The 21566-nt window shown below is 46.4% G+C and overlaps 1 protein-coding gene across 2 annotated transcripts in view; it reads left to right on the top strand.

Annotated features, from left to right (window-relative positions):
- Window positions 1-13940: 13940 nt before the first annotated feature.
- The window catches only part of GPR55 (G protein-coupled receptor 55), a 44392-nt gene continuing 36766 nt past the window's right edge, over window positions 13941-21566 (top strand). For both annotated transcript variants that reach the window (XM_019838843.3, XM_019838838.3), the window contains exon 1: window positions 13941-14128. In XM_019838843.3, the coding sequence (XP_019694402.3) occupies window positions 14110-14128 (19 nt within the window). In that variant the 5' untranslated portion in view covers window positions 13941-14109. The remainder of the gene's footprint in view (window positions 14129-21566) is intronic.

Genomic DNA, 21566 nt, shown 5'->3' with positions numbered 1-21566 from the left:
TTAAGTGCCTGGACCTCTTTGGGTAGAACGGGGCAAGGGAGAGCTTCAGGGTCAGCCCAGCCTGAAAGGGAGAGGCAGAGAGAATGAGAGGGAGAACCAGAATCCTCAGCGATCCCCAGAAGGCCTTGGTGGGACAGGTGTTGGGGAGTGTGATGGTTAATTAATTTTATGTGTCAATTTGGCTGGGCCATAGCACCTGTATGTTTGGTCAAATGTTCTAGATGTTTCTGTGAATGTATTTTATTTTTTATTTTTTTTTAACATTTATTCATTTTTGAGAGACAGAGACAGAGCATGAGTAGGGAAGGGGCAGAGAGAGGGAGACACAGAATCCGAAGCAGGCTCCAGGCTCTGAGCTGTCAGCACAGAGCCCGACGCGGGGCTCGAACTCATGGACCGTGAGATCATGACCTGAGCCGAAGTCGGACGCTCAATCAACTGAGCCACCCAGGTGCCCCTCAGTGAATGTATTTTAAAGATTGGCTTAACATTTAAATCAGTGGACGCGAGTAAAGCAGACTGTTCTCCGTAATGTGGGTGGGCCTCATCCAATCAGTTGAAGGCCTTACGACTGACCTCCCTCAAGAGAGGGGGAATTCGCCAGGAGAATGCCTTCGGACTCCAACTGCAGCATCAGGTCTTCCCGGGGTCTCCAGCCCACCCAGCAGATTTTGGATTTGCCAGCCTCCAGAATCATGTGAGCTAATCCCTTAAAACAAATCTCTCTCTTTCTATGCGTCCTGTTGGTTCTGTTTCTCTGGAGAACGCTGACGGATACAGGGAGCCCCAGGGCCCTGGCTGAGATTGGCAGACCGAGAATCTCTGAGACAGTCAACGTTTGTTAGGCCTCCACTATGTGCTGAGCTCTGTCTCAGGCACCGGGCGCAGTGGCTCTCTTTCATGGCTGCCGCCCATAACTCCAGAGCTGGCTGGGTGGGCCTTTGTCTGTCCTCGTCGTGGCTTTGGATGGGTATCTGGCCCCGAGGAAAGGCACTGAACCTGGGGATTGAGGTGAGAAAGCCATCTATTAACAGCTCGCCCCAGAATTCCTCTTGATGGGAACAATCTCCGTTTGGGAAAATATCTGAAGCCACTTGGATTAGTGAGACCCATAGGATGCTCACATCCTCCTCCTTCCTCCCTACGTTGCCTCAGTGACTTTATCCGGCACCTGCTCTGCAGCCTTGTACGGGCTGCTCTTTGGCCCGTTCCAGGGGTTGAAGTGGTTTCCTTCTGCTCTCAGGGAGCTTGGGTCAGCGTGGCTCATCCATGAGAAGAATAACACACAGTGAATTGCCACCGACATGCCCATAATTTAGGAAAGCCAACTGTGAAATCTGGAAATGAAAAAATAAAAGAGAAAAATCCCTCTACCCTCTTCCCACCTCCGTTTTCAAACTAGATCTGCCCCAGGGTAAGGAATAGCTTACCAACCGAGCAAGGGAACAAATTTTTGCTTTAGAACTTCAGGGTCTGGTTCTTGGTGGTTTAAAGGTGCTCTCCGAGAGTGATTTTGGCTAAAGGAATTTTAGCGTCTTGTACTGACCTTTGAACCTCTTGCTAACCCTCCCCTCCCCCTCGAGGAAATCTGGGACTTCACAGTACGGGTCCAAGGCTAGCACGCCACACCCATTAGCAGGGTTAATTGCCAAATGGGTTTTCTCAGAAGCCTGGGTCCGGCATAAAGTGGGCAGCTAGCAAATGCTTGTCCAGGGGTCCAACAAGATCGAAGCCCAGAGTCATAGAGTCCACTGGAAGATGAGATAGCAAGGTCCTGGGGTGGCCAGCAAAAGGGGGGGGGGCTTGGAAATAGGCCCAGAAGAGGAGGTATCATTTGCATAGCTGGGAAGGGCTTTGGGGCCTATCAGCATTTCCCAGAATGCCTTCTGTTTTCTTCTTGAGAAGTGGTGAGAGCCCAAGGGAGTGATGGGTTTCTCAGTGCAGTTCTAGTATGAGTGGCCCTGCCCACAAGCTGCTAGTACCACGCTAGAAAGAGAGAGATCTTAACCGCTGCCTCGTTCTGTGAGAGCCTCATCCTGTAGTGGGTTGAATGGTGGCCCCCAAAATATACGTCCACGTAGTAATTCATGGGACCTGTGAATGTGACCTTATTTGGAAAAAGGGTCTTTGTAGACATAGTTGAGGATCTTGAAATGAAGAGATCTATGGGATCATTATCTGGATGGGCCCTGTATCCCATGACAAGTGTCCTTACAAGAGACGCACAGGGAAGAGACACGCAGACAGAAGAAGAGAACGCCATGTGAGCATGGAAACAGAGATTGGAGTGATGTAGTCACAAGCCAGGAAACGCCCAGAGCCACCAGAAACTGGGAGACGCAGGAACAGAATCTTCCCTAGAGCCTCCGGAGGGAGTGTGGCTCTGCTGACACCTTGATTTTGGACTTGCAGCCATCGGAGCGGCAAGACAATAAGTTTCTGTTGTTTCCAGCCAACAAGTTTATGCTAATTTGTTGCAGGAGCCCCAGGAAATGAATGCACATCCCAACCCACATTTTCTACTCATCCCTGGGGGTTTGCACCCCTATGACTCTTCCTTCTTCCACACGTGCCCTATTTTGCCCCATTTTGCTCTAGGTCCACCCAGAAGTGAGACAGTCCCCTGGGCTTGTTGCGTGTGAGACGTGCTCGCCCCGAGTTTCTTGTTCTTGGGAAACCATGGGGCAGGAGTGTGGCAGAGAGGGGCTCCATTCTCCAGTGCTGATACTGAGTTTTCCCGCAACGGAATTTGGGCAAATAAAATGATGCCCAACTTTTGCATAGTTAATCAGACACGTGCGGGATAGCAAATCCTGAGAAACAGAAGTGTGTGTGTGTGTGTGTGTGTGTGTGTGTGTGTGTGTGTGTGTGTGAGACAGAGAGGGTGTTTGCGCGTATGTCCCCAAGCGGTTCCCCTCCTCCCCATCCCTTCCACCCTTGCTGTCAGGGGCGGAAGGGAAGGCATCCTGCCAGCCAGCCAGCCAGAGCCGCCTTGCCCTGCTCCGGCCACACACAGCCCCTGTAGTGACTCACAGGTCCCCAGCGCAGCCCATGCTTCTCCTCCGTGTGCCCTTCTGCCGTGCAGTGGCCTGCGTGGATGTCTGTCACCCCCCTTCACTGCAGGCCTTTTCCAGGATGTCCTTTTGAGGCCACCATCATCGTCTAGGCAGTTATACAGGTCAGAACCCTGGGAGTGTCCCTCCACACCCTCCTCCTTATCGTCACCCGAATCCATCCCAGCCCCAGAGCCCCAGATTGTATTTCCTGCTTGTCACTGAAATGTCACCTCAGCAGTTTTTCCCCTTACCAGCTCTGTTGGCACCTTGTTCCTCCCCTTCGTGGCTCTTTTCACGGTTGCGATTTGCTTTGAGAACAGAAACCATGGCTACCTGTTCTTCAGGGCATCCCTCCTGCCTCAAACAGTGCCTGATGCTCAAGAAATACTTGTCAAATGGTTGAATAAATGAGCGAGTGAGTGGACAAACGCTATATTTTTTTTTAATTTTTTTTCAACGTTCTTTATTTATTTTTGGGACAGAGAGAGACAGAGCATGAACAGGGGAGGGGCAGAGAGAGAGGGAGACACAGAATCGGAAACAGGCTCCAGGCTCTGAGCCATCAGCCCAGAGCCTGACGCGGGGCTCGAACTCACGGACCGCGAGATCGTGACCTGGCTGAAGTCGGACGCTTAACCGACTGCGCCACCCAGGCGCCCCGACAAATGCTATATTTGAGCCAGGGTGGTGCTGGAAAGAAATAGAAAGGCTTCCCCAGCAGAGTCCGAGGTCCACTTAGGAATAGCCCCAGGTGTCCTAGAAGCTAAGAGGGGGAGACTTGGCAGGTAGACTCCCTCCCCCCATCTGAGCACAGGGCTGCAACCAGCCAGAAGCCTCACAGGTCCTGGAACCTGGAGTCCTCATCCCGGGACTCTGGAAGACTCCTCTCTCCCCCCGTATGTGTTTGCCAGGTGCGTTTGCCATTCACTAAACTCTCCCAAAGGGCGTTGCGTTCAGAGCATCTGCAAATGGTGGGAGTTTTACCAGATGCTGAGCGCGGGAAGGGGGTTCAAGGAAAGTGAAATGTACACCCTTCCCGCTGCCTTCAGGAAGACTTAAAAGGAGGGTTAGTCTAGGGGCGCCTGGGTGGCTCAGTCGGTTAAGCGTCCGACTTCGGCTCAGGTCACGATCTCGCGGTTCGTGAGTTCAAGCCGCGCGTCAGGCTCTGTGCTGGAGCCTGCTTCCGATTCTGTGTCTCCCTCTCTCTCTGATCCTCCCCCGTTCATGCTCTGTCTCTCTCTGTCTCAAAAATAAATAAACGTTAAAAAAAATTAAAAAAAAAAAAGGAAGGTTAGTCTAGTGCAATTCAGGGAGCTGTTTTGAGCTTCCCGCGTGGGTGGCAGCCGGCCTTGGCCTGGCAGCAGGCCTGTTAGCACGCTCTGCTCACCGTGCAGTTGCCCCCACCCCAACATTTTAGTCTGACATTGTGAAACCCACAGAAAAGTTGAAAAAAGGGGTACATCAAATGCCCCTCCACCTTCCCCTAGATTCTCCAACTGTTAACGTTTTGTCATGTTTGCTTTCTCTTTCTCTCCCCCTTTCTGTGTTACTTTTATTTTGCTGAACAATTACTTGCTGACAGCTCGATGCTTCACTTCTAAATATCTCAGCATCTCCTAGCAAGGATGTTCTGCCACAAAACCACAACGCTATTTTCACAACCATAATAGCATCCAGGACACCATCTGTATTCAAATCTCTCCAATTGTCCCCCACCTGTCTCTTAAAGCTGGAGGTTTTTCCTGCTCTCCGGAATCCAGTCGAGGTTCGCCCATGAGACTTGGTTATGTCTCTTTAGTCTCTTGGGATCTAACACAGTCTGTCACCTTTTGGTTGTTGCTATTGCTGTTTGTTTGGTTTTTTTGGTGACATAGGCTATTTGAAGAGTCCCGGCCACTTGGGTTTGTAGGACATCCCACCTGCTGGATTCGTCTGGTTATTTTCTCATGGCTAGATTCAGGCTTAATGTGTTTGGCAAGAGTACTCCCTAGGTGATGTCATTATTGCCACTTGTATCACGTGACGTCAGGTGGTGCCTTCGTGGTGACGCTGAGTGACGTTCTCCATTCTCTCCTTTGCGATTAATCAGTAATTCATGGGATCCTCACACGGTCCCGACATCAAGGGAGTATCCCGTTCACCCAATAGTTCCTGGCAATCACGGATGAGGCTTGCCCAAAGCAAGTACCACAACGGAGGTTGCAAAGTGGGGGTTTTTCCTTCCACATTTAGTAGCTGGAATTTACTCCATCTCCCTCCCCCCCCCTTAAAAATCACAGTGGATTCATGGATTTTTAAAAATGTGTTCTATGGGGTGGCTGGCTGGCTCAGTCGGTAGAGCACACACGTGACTTTAAAAAAAAATTTTTTTTTCAACGTTTATTTATTTTTTTGGGACAGAGAGAGACAGAGCATGAACGGGGGAGGGGCAGAGAGAGAGGGAGACACAGAGTAGGAAACAGGCTCCAGGCTCTGAGCCATCAGCCCAGAGCCCGATGCGGGGCTCGAACTCACGGACCGCGAGATCGTGACCTGGCTGAAGTCGGACGCTTAACCAACTGCGCCACCCAGGCGCCCCCACACACGTGACTTTTAATCTCAGGGTCATGAGTTCGAGCCCGATGTTGGGCATGGAGCCTACTAAAAAAATGTGTTACAACCTGCTACTATCGTTACCCATTTTGGCATTAATATAATCCCACACTGAGCAGTGGGGAGTCGCGTAGGTCATCCCTTTGACACGATCGCATTTATCTTTGGCACCACAGGATATTCTGGGCTCACGCTGTACGTGTTTAGCCCTAGACCTAGAGCTAACTGTTTCTTCAAGGAGTCCTGGCTCCATTTGTGGTGAATGACAGCTAGCTAGATCACAAGAGCGCAGGGCTCTATTGAATATATAATGTGTTCATTGCTACAGCAGTGTCTGTCAGGGAACAGAACCTGGAAATTCATTTTTAAAACAATCATGAGTTCAAACTGATATTTCCACCTCAAATTTGACATTGTAGGGTTTTTCTTTAACTTCTTTTACTTATTACTAGTGTTTTCTTCTCTTACAGTCAAATATGTATTTTCTTGATACGATATTATGCATAAAAGAGTTTCAGAATTACAAGACCAATGTCATTACTAACAGAACGCCTACTAAGTAAAGCATAAGATTTTTTTTTTTTTTTTTTTTTGCAGTTGATTTTGTTCTTAGAACAGATCCCATTAGGGATGTACCGAGTACTCGACTTCAGTCCTTGCTCTGTGCGGTTATCAGTCTGACATAGTATCACTTTGTTCTGTTCCCGTTCACGCTCTGCGGTAGGGTTTGCCTTATCCCATCCTTGCAAACTTTAATTTTAGTTTTTGCCTACATAAGAACATTTATATGGTTCAAAGTTAAAACGATAGAGAAAGGTGTATAAGAGAAGTCTCACCACCCTCTCTGTACCTTCTACATTGTTCCCTCCCACCAACACAGTTAACCCTTTTCATTAGTTTCTCTTACACTTCCTGTGTTTCTTTTCATGAAAATAACACACACGTATTCTCATTTTCTCTGGTTTTTATACAAAGACAGTAGGGTCTATTTCCTCTTTTTCACATTACCCTGAACTTTGTTACCCACTTAAATAGACCTCTGGGGCTCACTTTCATTTCCTCCTGTTTTAGAATGTTCTGACTTCACATGGAACCTGTTCAGTGCTGACTTTTGTCAATTGATGCTGGGTGTTAGGGAGGCCCCTGTGATGTCTGACGCCAGGGCATTGGGAATATCTAGGTCCTCTTGGGGCTCGGATGACCTCCAGATTCTGAGAGTGGCGGGAAAGCAAAAGGCACAAATTGGGGTGAAGGTCACGCAGCAGGCTGACCTCTCCTGTCCCCGCCTCCAGTCCTCGGGCATCTCTTGGGATGTGGGTGGCTTTGGAGAAGAGGACGGGTGACCCCGGAGGATTAAGAAATATTGCAGAGAGAGAAACAGTTCCTGCGACAAACTCTTGCCTCCGTCAAAGTACACACTTAAAACAAAATTGAGATAAATTTCACATTACGTAGAACTCAACACTATTCTGAAGGGTCTATTTAGTGGCTTTCGGTACATTCACAAAGTTGTGTGACCACATTTTCATCACCCCCGAAGGAAACCTCACACCCGTTAAGCAGGTTGCTTCCCATTTTCTCTCCCCGCCCCCCCACCCCGCCCCAGCCCCTGACAATCGTCAGCTGCTTTCTGCCTTTATGCATTTGCCTATTCTTGACATTTCGTATAAGGGGAATCATACGGATGTGCCCTTGATGTCTGGCTTCTTTCACTTGCCTTAACGTTTTCAGGGTTCGTCCGTGTTGCAAATGTATCAGTGTTCCATTCCCTCCCATGACTACACCTTCCATAGCACGGCTGTGCTCCAGCCTGTTTCCCCGTCTATCAGCTGATGAACGGCTGGGCTGTTTCCACCTTTCGGCCGCTACGGCTCGCGTTGCTATGAACATTCTTACACACACATCTGACACCCACTTGAGCACCTTTTTTCTATTCGTGTGGGTGTGTACCGACGAGTGGAATTGCCGGGCCATACGGTGCCTCTAGATGTTTAACCCTCTGCGGAGCCACCGAACTGTTTTCCACGGCAGCCACACCAGTTGACATTCTCACCAGCGACGTGTAAGCGTTCCCATTTCTCTGCACCGTTGCCAACACTTTTTATTTTCTGTGCTTTGGATTACAGCCATCCTAGTGGGTGGGAAGTGGTCTAACTGCACACTTTGCTCGCGAGCTGGAGATGCACATTACATGTTCTCATAATGCTGCCCTTTGGTTTCGCGGGGCTACCTGAGGCTTCCATTTCCTGTGGGATTAGTCCTTGTTGTCTTTTAAGCTGGCGATCCTGGGGATCCACGGCCATACGAGAGGAATCTAGGTACATACTAAGCGTGACGGTAGCTGAACGTTTGCAAGAAACCTCAAATAAACCAAATTTTTACTGCACAAAGTCATACTCACAATGTACTCTGGGAGTACAGAAACACAGGGGTGATATTATTAACTTCGGGGGAGGGCTGTGAAATGCTTAATGAGACAGGCGACCTCTCGGACTGTTTCTCAACCTACAATGACCTGTGTGATCAAGGTAACCCGGCCCAGGCTCGTGGGGTCCAGGCACCCTGACAAAACCACGTGAATGTGGAGAGTAACACCTCTCAGGACCAGCGTCCCCTCCCCACCAGGGGGATTTTTCAGCCAGGCACCTTACTGTTTAGGGCCTTAGCGGCATGGAGGCCAGGCCCTGGGGGCTGGGGGACCCCAATGAGTCAGAGCTCTGAGACCAGGGAGGGTGAGAATTACCACTTCCTGTACATGAAAAACACTAAGAGGAATGTCAGTTCCCACCATGGCCAAGAACCAGATCAGATTCTTTCTCCAAGCCTCAGCCTCAAGCACTCCCAAACTCCTGAAAATCCAAAGGGTTTAAAGAGAGGAGGCCCCAGGTAATTTTCCTTATGGTGATTAATGATTTTAATTATGGTTATTTTTCAGCGTTGGCAACCAAGCAGATGTTAATAACATTCATTCAGTAATCGAGGTCTTATGTAATCCTCATGCCAAATAAAGGACCAGTGAAGTGTGAAAGTGGAGGAACTCTACCTAGTGGGTCGGGACAGGCTGGGGACTTTTGGGGGGGACCTACCTCGAAGGACAGATGCGATTGAGATGGAAAAGGGAAGAGGAAGGATAGGATAGAGGCAGGAAGGAAAGGTGTGTCCCACATGCACGTACTGACAGCGGAGCCTGAAAACCAAAGTCAGAGTCACAAAGTACATTTCTAGGATAAAACCATAAATCTGAAATACATCTAAAAATCATTATGGCAATTTTATTTTAAAAGTTTCTTGGCCATGGGGCACTTGGGTAGCTCAGTCGGGAAAGCACCTGACTCTTGATTTCAGCTCAGGTCATCATACCAGAGTATTGGGATCGAGCCCCGCGTCGGGGTCTGCCCTGAGTGCAAAGCCTGCTTGGGATTCTGTCTTCCTCTGCCCCTCTCGCCCCACTCGCAAGTTCTCTGTCTCTAAAATAGAAATAAAGAATGAAAGTTTCATGGCCAAATTTTAAAAGCGTGAGGTTATAAAACAGGAATAATTATTTCTTGGCATTGTTAGTTGTGAGATCCCTAGTGACTCTAATGAAGAAAGACACTCACTTTCAACTGAGATAAGTGGGTATTTTTCAGCTGAGGTCAGAGCAGGATATTTGGGGGGCGCTTGGGCTACCCGAGACAGTCAGGTTTCCCTTTGGGGGCCAGGTCTGGTTGTTAAAAGCGTCGACTTCCGCAATCCACAGTGTCTCAGTGTGGACAATAATTCACATGGTTGCCCGATTTATCACGAATTATTATTATTATTTATTTGAAAAATTGTGGTAGAATATACATAACATAAAAATTTACCCTGGGAACCATTTTGAAGGGTATAGTTCGATGGCATTAAATACATTTTCGTTGTTGTGAACCATCACGACCATCCATGCCCAGAACCACTTTCACCTTGCAAGCTCTGTGCTCATTACGCATTGATTCCCATTCCTTCCTCCAAGCCCAGGCCCTGGCAACCACCATTCTACATCCTGTGTCTACGACTCTGACTACTCTAGGGACTGCATATAACTGTAATCGTGCCGTATTTGTCTTTTTGTGACTGCCTTATTTCACTTAGCATGATGTTTTTAAGCATTCATCTATAGATGGACAATCAGGTTGCTTTTACCTTTTGGCTACTGTGAATAATGCCGCTATAAACTTGGGTGTGCAAATATCTCTTGTGTCTCTGCTTTCAATTCTTTCCTTTTGTTTTATTAAAGATTTATTTTATTTTATTTCTTTTTTTAGAGCATGAGTGGGGGTTAGGGACAGGGAGGGAATGCCAAGCAGACCCCATGCTCAGTGTGGAGCCTGATGCAGGGCTCAAACCCACGACCCTGGAGTTGTGACCTGAGCTGAAATCAAGAGTCTGATGCTCAGCTGGGACTGAGCCACCCCGGCCCCCCTCAAGTCTTTCCACTTCCAGAAATGGGATTGCTGGGTCATATGGAAATTCTAGTTTTGATTCTTGGAGGAACTGCCATCCTGTTTCCGACAGGGGTGGTTCCACTTTCCTTCCCACCGGTAGCACACGAGGGTTCCCGTTTCTCCACCTCCTCTTCAACGCTTGTTTTTTTCTGCGAATTAATTTATAGTAGCCATTCTAATTTTTCTCACTGTGGTTTTTTTCTCTTTTTAAAAAGTTTTAAAATTATAATTCTAGTATAGTTAACATGCAGTGGTATATTAGCTTCAGGTGTACAATATAGTGATTCAACAATTCTATACATTATTCTGTGCTCATCATGATAAATGTGCTCTTAATTCCCCTCACCTACTTCACTCCTCCCCCCACCCACCTCCCCTCTGCTAACCATCTGATTGTTCTCTATAGTTAAGAGTCTGTTTCTTGGTTTGTCTCTCTGTCTCTCTTTTTTTTCCCTTTGCACATTTGTTTTGTTTCTTTTTAAAAAATGTTTATGTATTTAATAAATATATAGAGAGAACATGCAGCAGAGGGGCAGAGAGAGAGAGAGAGGGAGAGAAAGAATCCCAAGCAGGTTCTGTGCTGACAGCATGGGGCTGGATCCCACAAACCATGAGACCATAACCTGAGCCAATATCAAGAGGCAGATGCTTAACCGACTGAGCCACCCAGGAGCCTCTTGTTTTGTTTCTTACATTCCACTGAGTGAAGTCCTATGGTATTTGTCTCACTCTCACCAACTTATTCCGTTTAGCATTATACTCTCTAGCTCCATCCATAGTGTTGCAAATGGCATCATTTCACTCTTTATTGTGGCTGAGTAACATTCCATTGTATGTATATTATATATTCCACATCTTCTTAATCCATTCATCCATTGATGGGCACTTGGACTGCTTCCATAATTTAGCCATTGTAAACAATGCTGCAGTAAACATAGGGGTGCATATAGCCTTTCGAATTAGTGTTTTTGTATTCTTTGGGTAAATACCCAGTGGCGCAATTGCTGGATTGTAGGGTAGTTCTATTTGTAATTTTTTGAGGAACCTCCGTACTGTTTTCCACAGTAGCTGTACCAGTTTGCATTCCCACCAGCAGGGCACGAAGGTAGCTTTTTTCCCACATTGTCACCAACACTTGTGTCTTGTGTTTTTGATTTTAGCCATTCTGACAGGCGTGAGGTGATATCTCATTGTGTTTTTGATTTGCATGTCCCTGATGATAAGTGATGTGGAGCATCTTTTCATGGTCTGTTAGCCCTCTGTATGCCTTCTGTGAACTCAGTGCGGGTTTTTTTTTAAGATTTTATTTTTAAGTAATTTCTACAGCCAACCTGTGGCTTGAACTCCCAACCCCAAGATCAAGAGTCACAGGCTCTACTTGCTGAACCAGCCAGGTGCCCCTGGACTCACTGTGGTTTTGATTGCATTTCCTTGATGATTAGTCATGTGGAGCATCTTTCCATGTGCTCAGTGGCCATATCTTTCTTGGGGAAATGTCTATTCAAGTTGTTTGCTCAGTTTTGAATCAGGTTGTTTAATTTTTCTTTTTTTTTGAGTTTTAGGAGGTTTGTATATACTCTGAATATTAATCCCTTATCAAACACGTCATGGATATTGTTTTGTATGATTTTGGAACTTTTCAACCTTGCAAAATTTTGAGCTATAAAGAATCCCCAAACGAGGCTTTTTACTTGAATGACTCATAGTCTAAATGTATAATTGAATTGTATAACTAAAAATTTGACAGCCCATCTTAATGGTTATTTAGTTTAATGTTACAAATGCAAATACACCAAACAATTTTATAAAGATTAAAATTGTGATACAAGCTAATCTGTTATTCTGCTTAATATTGTCATTTAGATCTGCGTTATGTGTCACACTATAAAAGATAAGTTGTTTTTTTCAGAAGTTATCTAGCTAACACATTCTCTCAACTATCAGTCTGCTTTCTGATGTATCCATTGGAAAGCTCTTGATAACTGTTTTGGTTTATAAAATAAATGCCTCCCAGTCATCACTAATTCTTGCAGAGTTTTGTCTGTTAGTTAGATCATTTTTTTCCTTAAATGTTCGGTAGAATTCACCAGTGAAATCATCTGGGCTTTTTTTGAAAGGCTTTTGATTCAATTTCTTTGAATAGACTTATTCATATTATCTGTTTCTCCTTACTTGAGTTTTGGTAGATTGTGCTTTTTAAGAATTGGATCATCTCGTCTAAATGATCAAATTTGTGGGCATAGAGTTGTTCATCATATTCCTATATTATCCTTTTGATGTTCATGGGTTCAGCACTGACTGCCCCTGTTTCTTTTCTGATGTTAGTAATTCAGAGGCTTATCAATTTTAAGATAAGTCTGGCTAGAGGTTTATCAATTTTATTGATTTTTTTTTCAAAGAACGAGTTTTTGGTTTTGGTGATTTTCTCTATTAATTTCCTATTTTCAATTTTATTGAATTCTGCTCCAACTTTTGCCATTTTTTTTTCTTCTGCTGGTTTTGGGTTTCTATTACTCTTCTTTTTCTAGTTTATCCAGGTAGAAGCTTATATTATTAATTTTAGATATTTCTTCTTTTCTGATATGTGCATTCAATGCTATAAATTTTCCTCTAAGCACTGCATTTACTGCATCCCACAAATTTTGATAAGTTTTAGTTCCATTTTCATTTACAGTATTTTCAAAATAAGTTCTGGAGACTTTTGTTGATCCATATGTCATTTAAAAATGTGTTGTTTAGGGGCACCTAGGTGGCTTAGTCGGTTAAGCTGCTGACTTTGGCCCAGGTCATGATCTCACGATTGATGAGTTCGAGCCCCATGTGGGGCTCTGTGCTGACAGCTCGGAGCCTGGAGCCCGCTTCGTATTCTGTGTCTCCATCTCTCTCTGTCCCTCCCCTGCTCGTGCTCGGTCTCTCTCTCTCTCTCTCTGTCAAAAATGAATTAAAAAAAAATTAAAAAAAAGAAAAATGTGTTGTTTAATCTCCAAATATTTTGGGATTTTGCAGCTATCTTTTTGTTATCGATTTCTAGTTTAATTTCACTGTGGCCTGATAACATAACTTACATGATTTCTATTCTTTTCAACTCATTTAGATCTGCTTTATGGCTCAGAATGTGGTCTATCTTGGTGAATGTTCCATGTGAGCTTGGCGAGAATGTATATTATGCTGTTGTTGGGTGAAGTATTCTGTAAATGCTAATTAGATTCAATTGATTGATGGTGCTGTTCAGTTCAACGATAGCTTTATTATTTTTCTTTCTGTGTGTCTGTGTGTATCCCTGTGTGTTCTCTTCTTATGAGGACGTCAATCATTGGATTTAGGGTCCACCCTAACCCTGTATGACCTCATATTAGTACAGCTAATTACATCTACAAAAAATCTTATTTCCACATAAGGTCCCATTCTGAAGTTCCAGGTGAGCATGAATTTGGAGGGGACATTATTCAACCCACTACATTTACCACATCAACAAGGTCCAGTATAATAAGAGTAGATTATGACTGGGGCGTCTGGGTGGCTCAGTCGGTTAAGCAAGCATCACAACCAGACTCAGAATGACAATGGTTTTGGAATTACCAGGTAGGGAATCTGAAATAACTGTGATTAATGTGTTAAGGGCTCTAAAGGGAGGGGGAGACAGCCCGAAAGAAAGTCTGGAGGCGTTGGAATGGCTCCTTGCCCCTCTCCCAGGGCAGATAAGGCTCTGGTAAAGCAGTTCGCCTGGATTCAGGCCTTTGTTAAGGAGAACAAGACGCTCTGCTCTCTCAAAACCGTTACATTCTCCCTGCGTGTGTTTGAAAATGGTTACTTTTCCCTCCCTGTGCTTGACGCCTGGAGAAGTTTCCCTACTTTCACAGTGAGAGCCTGGTGGGGCTCCTGGAAGTAAATAAACCCAGGGAAAGTATTCCAGGGGCTTGTAACCTTCAGGCTAGGCTGCACCCAGCCTCTAGCAATTCATCAGACTGCTTGCGGGTTCCTACGGATTGCCGGCTCCCATGGTGACTTCTGTTCCCGGTGAGTCTCGCTTCTCTGTAGTCCCCCCTCTCTCCGGATTTCGGGCTGGTGCTTCACCCTATGACCTCATTTCTCCAATGCATCTAAGAAAAGCTGTTGACTTGCAGCCTGTTCACGGTTTTTTTCTCTTGAGGTTGGAAGTAGTTGACCTCCCAGCGCTCCACATGTAAGAGTTGTCTTGCGGTGGCTTTTTGTTATTCTGAATTATACAGTTTTGCCCTGCAGTTCCATCTTCCTACTAATTCTTCTTTGTTTCCTTTTTAAAGGCATTTCCCCCCTTCTGCCGAAGACTATAGGGAAACAGACATGCAGTAACAAGTGTAAGAAGCATGAGAAAGTTATAAAGGCCCAGAATCTTATAAACTGTCTCAGAGGAAGGACTTTGTGGTCTGTGATTCTGACTTCCTTTCTGGAAATTTGTCGAAGCCTCAGTGACTTCTTGTGTATCTGGCCTTAAGGAAAGTGGCCGCTTCTCTTGCTCTGCTGACAGGGCATTTCTTAGCTTGGCTTTCTCAAAAAGTGTTTCTTGTGTGTTTCCTTGTCTCGCTGTTACCTTGTAAAGTGTGAGGCCCCAGGCTCAGTCTCTGTCCTTGAGAGCCACCTGCAGTCTTGCACAAGGCCAGGCTGTGATTCGGACTCCGGGAAAATGGACCGTCGGTTGAACTGCATTCTTTCCCCCAGTTGGTTCAGTGTAGAACGAATCACCTATGTCACTAAAAGGCCACTTACCAGCACATAAGCCCAGGCATGTGTCCACGTGTTGATCCTCTGGGCCTGGCTCTAACAGGGACAGATGGCTCTGAAGAAGAGCTTTTCTGAATCTGCCAACTAGAAATTTGCCCAAACCGTCGATGCGTGTTCATTGTAGAAAGCTTGGGAAATACAGACAAGTATAAAGGGGAACATAAAAATGATCCATGATCCCACAGTCACTATTTTTAGTCCTTTGGCCTTTTTACTATGCATGGCTAATACTCAGGGGGAAAGGATGAGGAGTTCTCTAGGAATCAGCAAAAAAATCAAGGACAGCTACTACCCGAATTGTTGTATCTATATACAAAAAAGGATAACACAGTGGTTTAGGAAAGTGGCCGGGCAGGAACACAGCCTTTTTGGTCAGTTGTGTCCGGGTTCCAGATCTCAGGTCTGTCACTTACGGGATGACCTTGGGCAAGCTGCCTCTTGGTGTTTCAGTGTCCTCATCCGCAAAATGAGACTAACACCAGCTAGCCCCCGGGGGGTTGGAGTTAATTAAATGATCTCGTGTACCTAAAGTGCTTTGTACAGTGCTGGGAGCAAAGTACTCATTAAGTGGATCTATTGGAGGGAAAGAAGCATGAGGAGAAGGAACCGGAAACCGTGTACCGACATGGTGCCTGATCGTACTTCCAGCCGATGATTTCCTGCCGTTTTAAATGGGATTTATGGCAATTAGAGACCCAGGTTCCCAGGTTCCAGCGCATCTTCACAGAGGAATGCCAGCTGATAAATAAAGGGGGAATAATAGAATTGGGTAATCACCATTCTGCAAAGACTCCCATAATGACAGATTCAGTCAACATCATCAACCTTTGCCAAAGCCATTGAGCAAAGCACCGTTGGGTACGCGATGTTCACATGGCATGAAAGTATCTCTTGGCAGGTTACGTTTTGGTAACAGTGGAGAGTTCTGTCAGACCTCGCCTTAACTAGACGTGCAAAATGAGCTTCATAAATAACGGGACAGACTAACATTATGTGCCTCCTGATGTGATCTATTAGGAAAGGGCACAACCTCACCTCGGTAGCATCTTGCCCCAAATAGTTAATCTGAATTATATCATGAGGAAGCCACTGGGTAAACCGAGATTGAGGGATAGTCCACGAGACTCTTAAAGAATGTCAATGTCGTGAACGACCAAAAGAGGTGGAGGGACAGCTCTACGTGAAAACCCGTTAAACAGTGTGGGAACCTTGACTGGATGCCACATGGTATTTTTTTTCCAAAAAGGATATAAATGACATTTAGGAGATGATTGGGGAAATTTGAATAAGGACTGACTATTAAATAATATTATTGTGTTCCTGCTATTATCGGGTGTGGTGATGGTATTTTGGTTATATAACAGAATGTCTTTCTTTTTGTAGAAGCAAGTCAAGTATTTAAGGGTGAAAGCGAGCTTGTGTTTGCAATTTACTTCCAAAGTGTTCAGCAAAAAAAGATGTGGGTATACACATATATGTGTATATATATATAAAACTGGTGACAGGTAACCAAGTTTTGTGTCTTTCAACTTTTTTGCAAGTTTGATATTTACAAAAACTAAAAGTTCATAATAAAACCTAGCTTCCAGATGAATGCTAGGACAAGACTTCCCACTGGCCTAGGCATCGGGCGTCCCTCCTAAGGAAAATTAGAGAGCATTTGGTGTAAACGCTGAGGCATAATTTTTTCTGGTTGCAGTTTCCTGTGTGTCTCCTCCTTCTTCTTTTTAAAATGTTTATTTTATTTTTGAGAGATAGAGCACGAGCGGGGGAGGGACAGAGAGAGAGGGAGACACAGAGTCCGAAGCAGGCTCCAGGCTCTGAGCTGTCGGCACAGAACCCGACGCGGGGCTTGAACTCATGAACCGTGAGATCATGACCTGAGCCAAAGTCGGACGTTCAACTGACCGAGCCTGGTGTTCTTTTCCTGTGTGTCTTCTTTATGAACATCTGGTCCATAAAAGGTGAAGTGTAATCATTCTCTACACTTGAATTGTGTTCGGTCTTGCTTTACAGTTCCAAGAAGATTTCCATTGAGCAAATGTTTCATAGGCCCCTAAGTAGTGATACTACTAATGTGTCGCTATATTTGGACACTGGGACTGTCTCAAACACTGGGACTGCACCCTCAGGAGAAGGTGCAGTGAGAAGAAGCCTGTGTTTATATTGTGGAATTTCACAATTATGTGGGAAGAACAAGGCGTCTGTGTGACAGCCGCTTTCCTTCCCAAGAACATCGGATCCCCTGTCATACATGCCCCTAACAATGACTCAGACCTGTTGTCACATCAAGGAAACGCAGCAAGTAGGAAGTTAAGATCTTTTTACTGGGTGATGCCTGAAGAAATAACACATAACAGCTAGACGACTAGCCACGTAGGCTGGTTTGTATTGTCTTACACGATGTCAGTAGTGGATTCCGAATTATTCTTTTCTTTGCCCCTCAAAGCAGATGGAGATTATCATTTCACAGGAAGCATGACTGAGATGGAATGTCAGCTCTTGGTGACAGAGGAAATTACTGTCACGTAGTACATGGAGAAGGATAGTGGAGGGAGTTCAAAAGATGAATCTGTCCCTAACTGCAGCTGCATCAGGGACTGGCGTATTAGGTTCTTTTTGCTTGCCAATTCCAATTATTTGCTGACGACTGGTCCTGGAAGACTATGTTAAGAAGGACTCCTGGCTCAGGCAGGCAGAGTGCGGTAGCCGACTAGTGATGTTTGTGTTACGATTAAAAAATATATATTTATTTATTTATTTATTTTGAGACACAAAGAGGGGGGCATGGGAGAGGGAGCTTGAGCAGGGGAGGGGCAGAGAGAGAGAGAGAGAGAGAGAGAGAGAGAATCCCAAGCAGGCTCCACACTCAACGCGGAGCCTGGCTCGGGGCTCAATTCCACAACCATGAGATCGAGACCCGAGCTGATCAAGAGTCGGACACTTAACTGACTGAGCCACGCGGGTGCCCCTGTGTATGATTTTTGAAAGACTACCTTGGTTTGCGTGTCACGCTCACCATCTTTGAGTTCCCAACACAGACTACATTGAATGCTTGAGGAACACTGAAGCCTTCAAAAAAGCATTTATTGGGGCGCCTGGGTGGCGCAGTCGGTTAAGCGTCCGACTTCAGCCAGGTCACGATCTCGCGGTCCGTGAGTTTGAGCCCCGAGTCGGGCTCTGGGCTGATGGCTCGGAGCCTGGAGCCTGTTTCCGATTCTGTGTCTCCCTCTCTCTCTGCCCCTCCCCCGTTCATGCTCTGTCTCTCTCTGTCCCAAAAATAAATAAATGTTGAAAAAAAAATTAAAAAAAAAAGCATTTATTAAAGTAACGGATCATAACAATATCTAATATTTGTGAAGCATTTGCAGTGGGCCGGGCAGTAACCTAAATGTTGTGCATGGATTAACTTAATCGATCCTCACCACGATTGATGAGGTAAACGCCATACTGATGCTCGCGTTGCAACCAAGGAACTGAAGCCGGCTTCCTCAGGTCTTTGCTCACCTTGTCAGTAAGCTTTTTCTGGTTATTGTATTTCACATTTCAACCCCCATCACCCTTCTCTGCTTTAGTTGTCTCCTTGGCACCTGCCACCCTCCTGACCTTGTATATATGTTAGTTAGTTATTCTCTGTCTTCTCTCCTTGGAATGTAAGCTCCTGGAGGGCTGGGATTTTTGTTGGTTGGATGGTTTGGTTGGGTTTGCCTACTGCTATATTTCTAGCAAAATTTCTTCCTTTAAAAATATTTGTTTTAAGTTTATTTATTTATTTAGAGAGAAACAGAGGCAGTGTGAGTAGGGGAGGGGCAGAGAGAAAGGGGGAGAGAGAGAGAGAGAGAGAGAGAGAGAGAGAGAGAGAGAATCTCAAGCAGGCTCTGCCCTGCCAGCACAGAACTCGATGCGGGGCTCTAACTCACGTCCTGCGAAATCATGACCTGAGCCAAAGCCAAAAGTCGGACGCTTAACTGACTGAGCCACCCAGGTGCCCCTCTGGCACCTTTTCTAAGTCACTGCCTGGCACTTTATAGATGCTCAATAAATCATGGTGGAATTAAAGAATGAGGCTTAGAGTAGTTAAATACCTTACCCCGAAGGTCATATAGCCACTTAGTGTGACAGGTGAGGGGGCAGGGGAGAATCTCATGGTTGGCTTTCTGTTGGGCAGTTGAAAAGAATACCAAATATGGCAAAGAGCCCCAGAGACCACAGAGAATATGAGGTTTACAGATTTTGAGAGGAAATTGGAGAGGAAGGGGCTGGTCTTCCAGCCAAAGAGGCTTCCGGACTGACAGAGCAGGAGCATCTTGGGTATGAGGCGCTAGGTTGTCCACACTGGGGGGCTTCCACTGAAGAGAGGCGAGGCTGGAAATTGCAGCCTGCTGGGATGGAGACAAAGGAAGCTTCCTGGGTAGGGACACCTGGGGCCATGTGGGTGCCCAGGCTGTTCACACTCACACCCCTCTCTCCAAGGATTTTGTTTTTTGTCTCAAGAACAAATAAATTGGGAGATGTTGACAGTGCGCAGAAGCTACTGGGAGGCTTCTGCCAATGATGTGGAAAGAAGGGAAATAAGACTGTTGTCCGAAAGCTAGGGGTTAAAATCAACAGATAATGGCGTCTAAGAGCCCTAAGTTAAGTTTCCTTCAAGAGACAGAATGGCTCCTGGGCCAGAACAAGGGCTTGGCTGTCATTGTGAGAACACTGAAAAAGGACAACTGTCACGGATGGGCCACTGGCAGCCCCGTCTACACTCTGTCGGGGGTGGGCTGGGGGAGACCAGGCCCATGGGTATGCGTAGCCTATCTGATGCCAGGGGAGGCTCTTGTGGACGCGATTGTCAGGCGATGTAGCCATGGTTGGAAATAGTCAAATCACAGAGCTTGCTCAGACGCCTTCTGGTTATGATTTCACTTCCTGGGGATCTCGGCTCAAGTGGAACAAGGCCTTCTCATCAGAAGGTCCTGCAGCCTTGGGAGCTGTGGTTCTCAGAATGAGCTTGGCTAATGTGAGCTCCATGAGGCCCACCCATCAGATCTCTGAGCCTCCAGGCCTGCAGGACCTCCCTTGGGAATCCCCCCAGGGCAGGTGGCTCCACGAGACCTGGGAGACCTGGTCATGTGTAGATTCAAACTTATTCACCTCATGGTCTTTGATGAGGTCTACACGGGGCGTATGTGGCCTGGACGTTTCTTACCTCTACAGCGTCCCGGGTGACCCATCTTGCCTTCAATGTTCTCATTACAGTCCCAGGGACCCAAGATACACAGACTTTTACCAGGTTCTCTTCCCTGATAGCGTCTGGGAAGTTGTATCAGTTTTCTTTGGCTGCTGTAACAAATGACCACATATTCAGTGGCTTAAAATACCACACATTTACTTTCTTACAGCTCTGTAGGTTAGGAGTCCGACATAGGTCACACTGGGTGAAAATCAAGAGGTTGGCAGAACTGCATTCCTTCTGGAGCTTTCTCCAGGGGAGAACCTATTTTCCTGGCTCTTGAGGCCAGGAAATGCTCTGAATTTCCTGAGAATTTCCAGAGAATGCTCTGTTCGTGGTCCTTGGCTCTTGGCCCCTCCATCCATCTTCAAAGCCAGCAACAAAGGGTTGGGTCCTTCTCACATTGTACCCCTCTGACTTTCTCTTCTCCCTTTCTTCCACTTTTAAGGACTCTTGTGGTTATATTTGGTCCACCTGGATAATACAGGCTACTCTCCCTATTTTTAGGGCCCGCTGATTAGCAACCTTAATTTCATCAGTGTCCTTGATTCCCCCTGCCGTGAAACATAACACATTCACAGGTTCTGGGAATGGGTATGCGGATATCTTTGTGGGGAGGGTGTTATCCTGCCCACCTCAGAAACCCTGAGGAATGCCCCATGGTCCACAAAATCTTCCTGGTTGCTGCTGGTCACTTCAGCTGGCGTCTCTCCTTCCTCACCTCTGGCCACCTCAGAACTAGCTTCTCTGGGGTGTCCATTCTCCTTGAGAGCCCAAGGGTGGGCGCAGGCATCACCCCGATTCCCCAAGGCTCAGTTAAAACAGGATGAAAAGATCACCATAACAACTGGCACCAAGTGTCCTCTTAGCCAGGGAAGCATCTTGACAACTGTGAGGGCAGAAGGTGGGACCTGAGGGTGGAGGTGTCAGCGTGACCCTGGGTCACAACTCAGGGGCTCGAGACGGAGGGAGGGAGAGATAGATAGAGAGAGAGAGAGAAGGGTCAGGAAAGCAGTGGGGTGAGAGAAGCCTGCCAGAAAGAGGCTGGGGCCCATGTGGAAGCCGGCCTGAGACTGTCCCCTAGGGACAGAGTGGCCGTGGCCATTTTAGCTGGGAAAATGCTGGACTGAGAAGCCAAAGTTTGTGTTTCCGGGACATGAATCCTCCCCATCTCTCTGTAGCCCCCAAACTTCAGAAATGCCCAGAACACTGATGACTGCCTGTGGGCGGGGAGTCTTGGCGGAACTTTGGGGAGAGGCTAACAAGCATGGTGGCCAGAGGGGTTCATGGAGGTGTCAGCCACCCCTGCCCTGGGAACTTGCAGAAAATCTGGGAAGGCTTTGGCCATCTGTAGTCCATGGAACAGAACATCCCACGGAGGGCTTTCCTTCCGCAGACCCTTGAGGTCCAGAAGAGCCAATCTCACCTAGAGCTCAAGGGATGGCTAGAATCCAGCTGACTTTGAGATCTCAC

Source organism: Felis catus, chromosome C1 (assembly GCF_018350175.1).
Source record: "Felis catus isolate Fca126 chromosome C1, F.catus_Fca126_mat1.0, whole genome shotgun sequence".
NCBI lineage: Eukaryota > Metazoa > Chordata > Mammalia > Carnivora > Felidae > Felis > Felis catus.
This window is presented reverse-complemented; position numbering and strand designations above follow the sequence as displayed.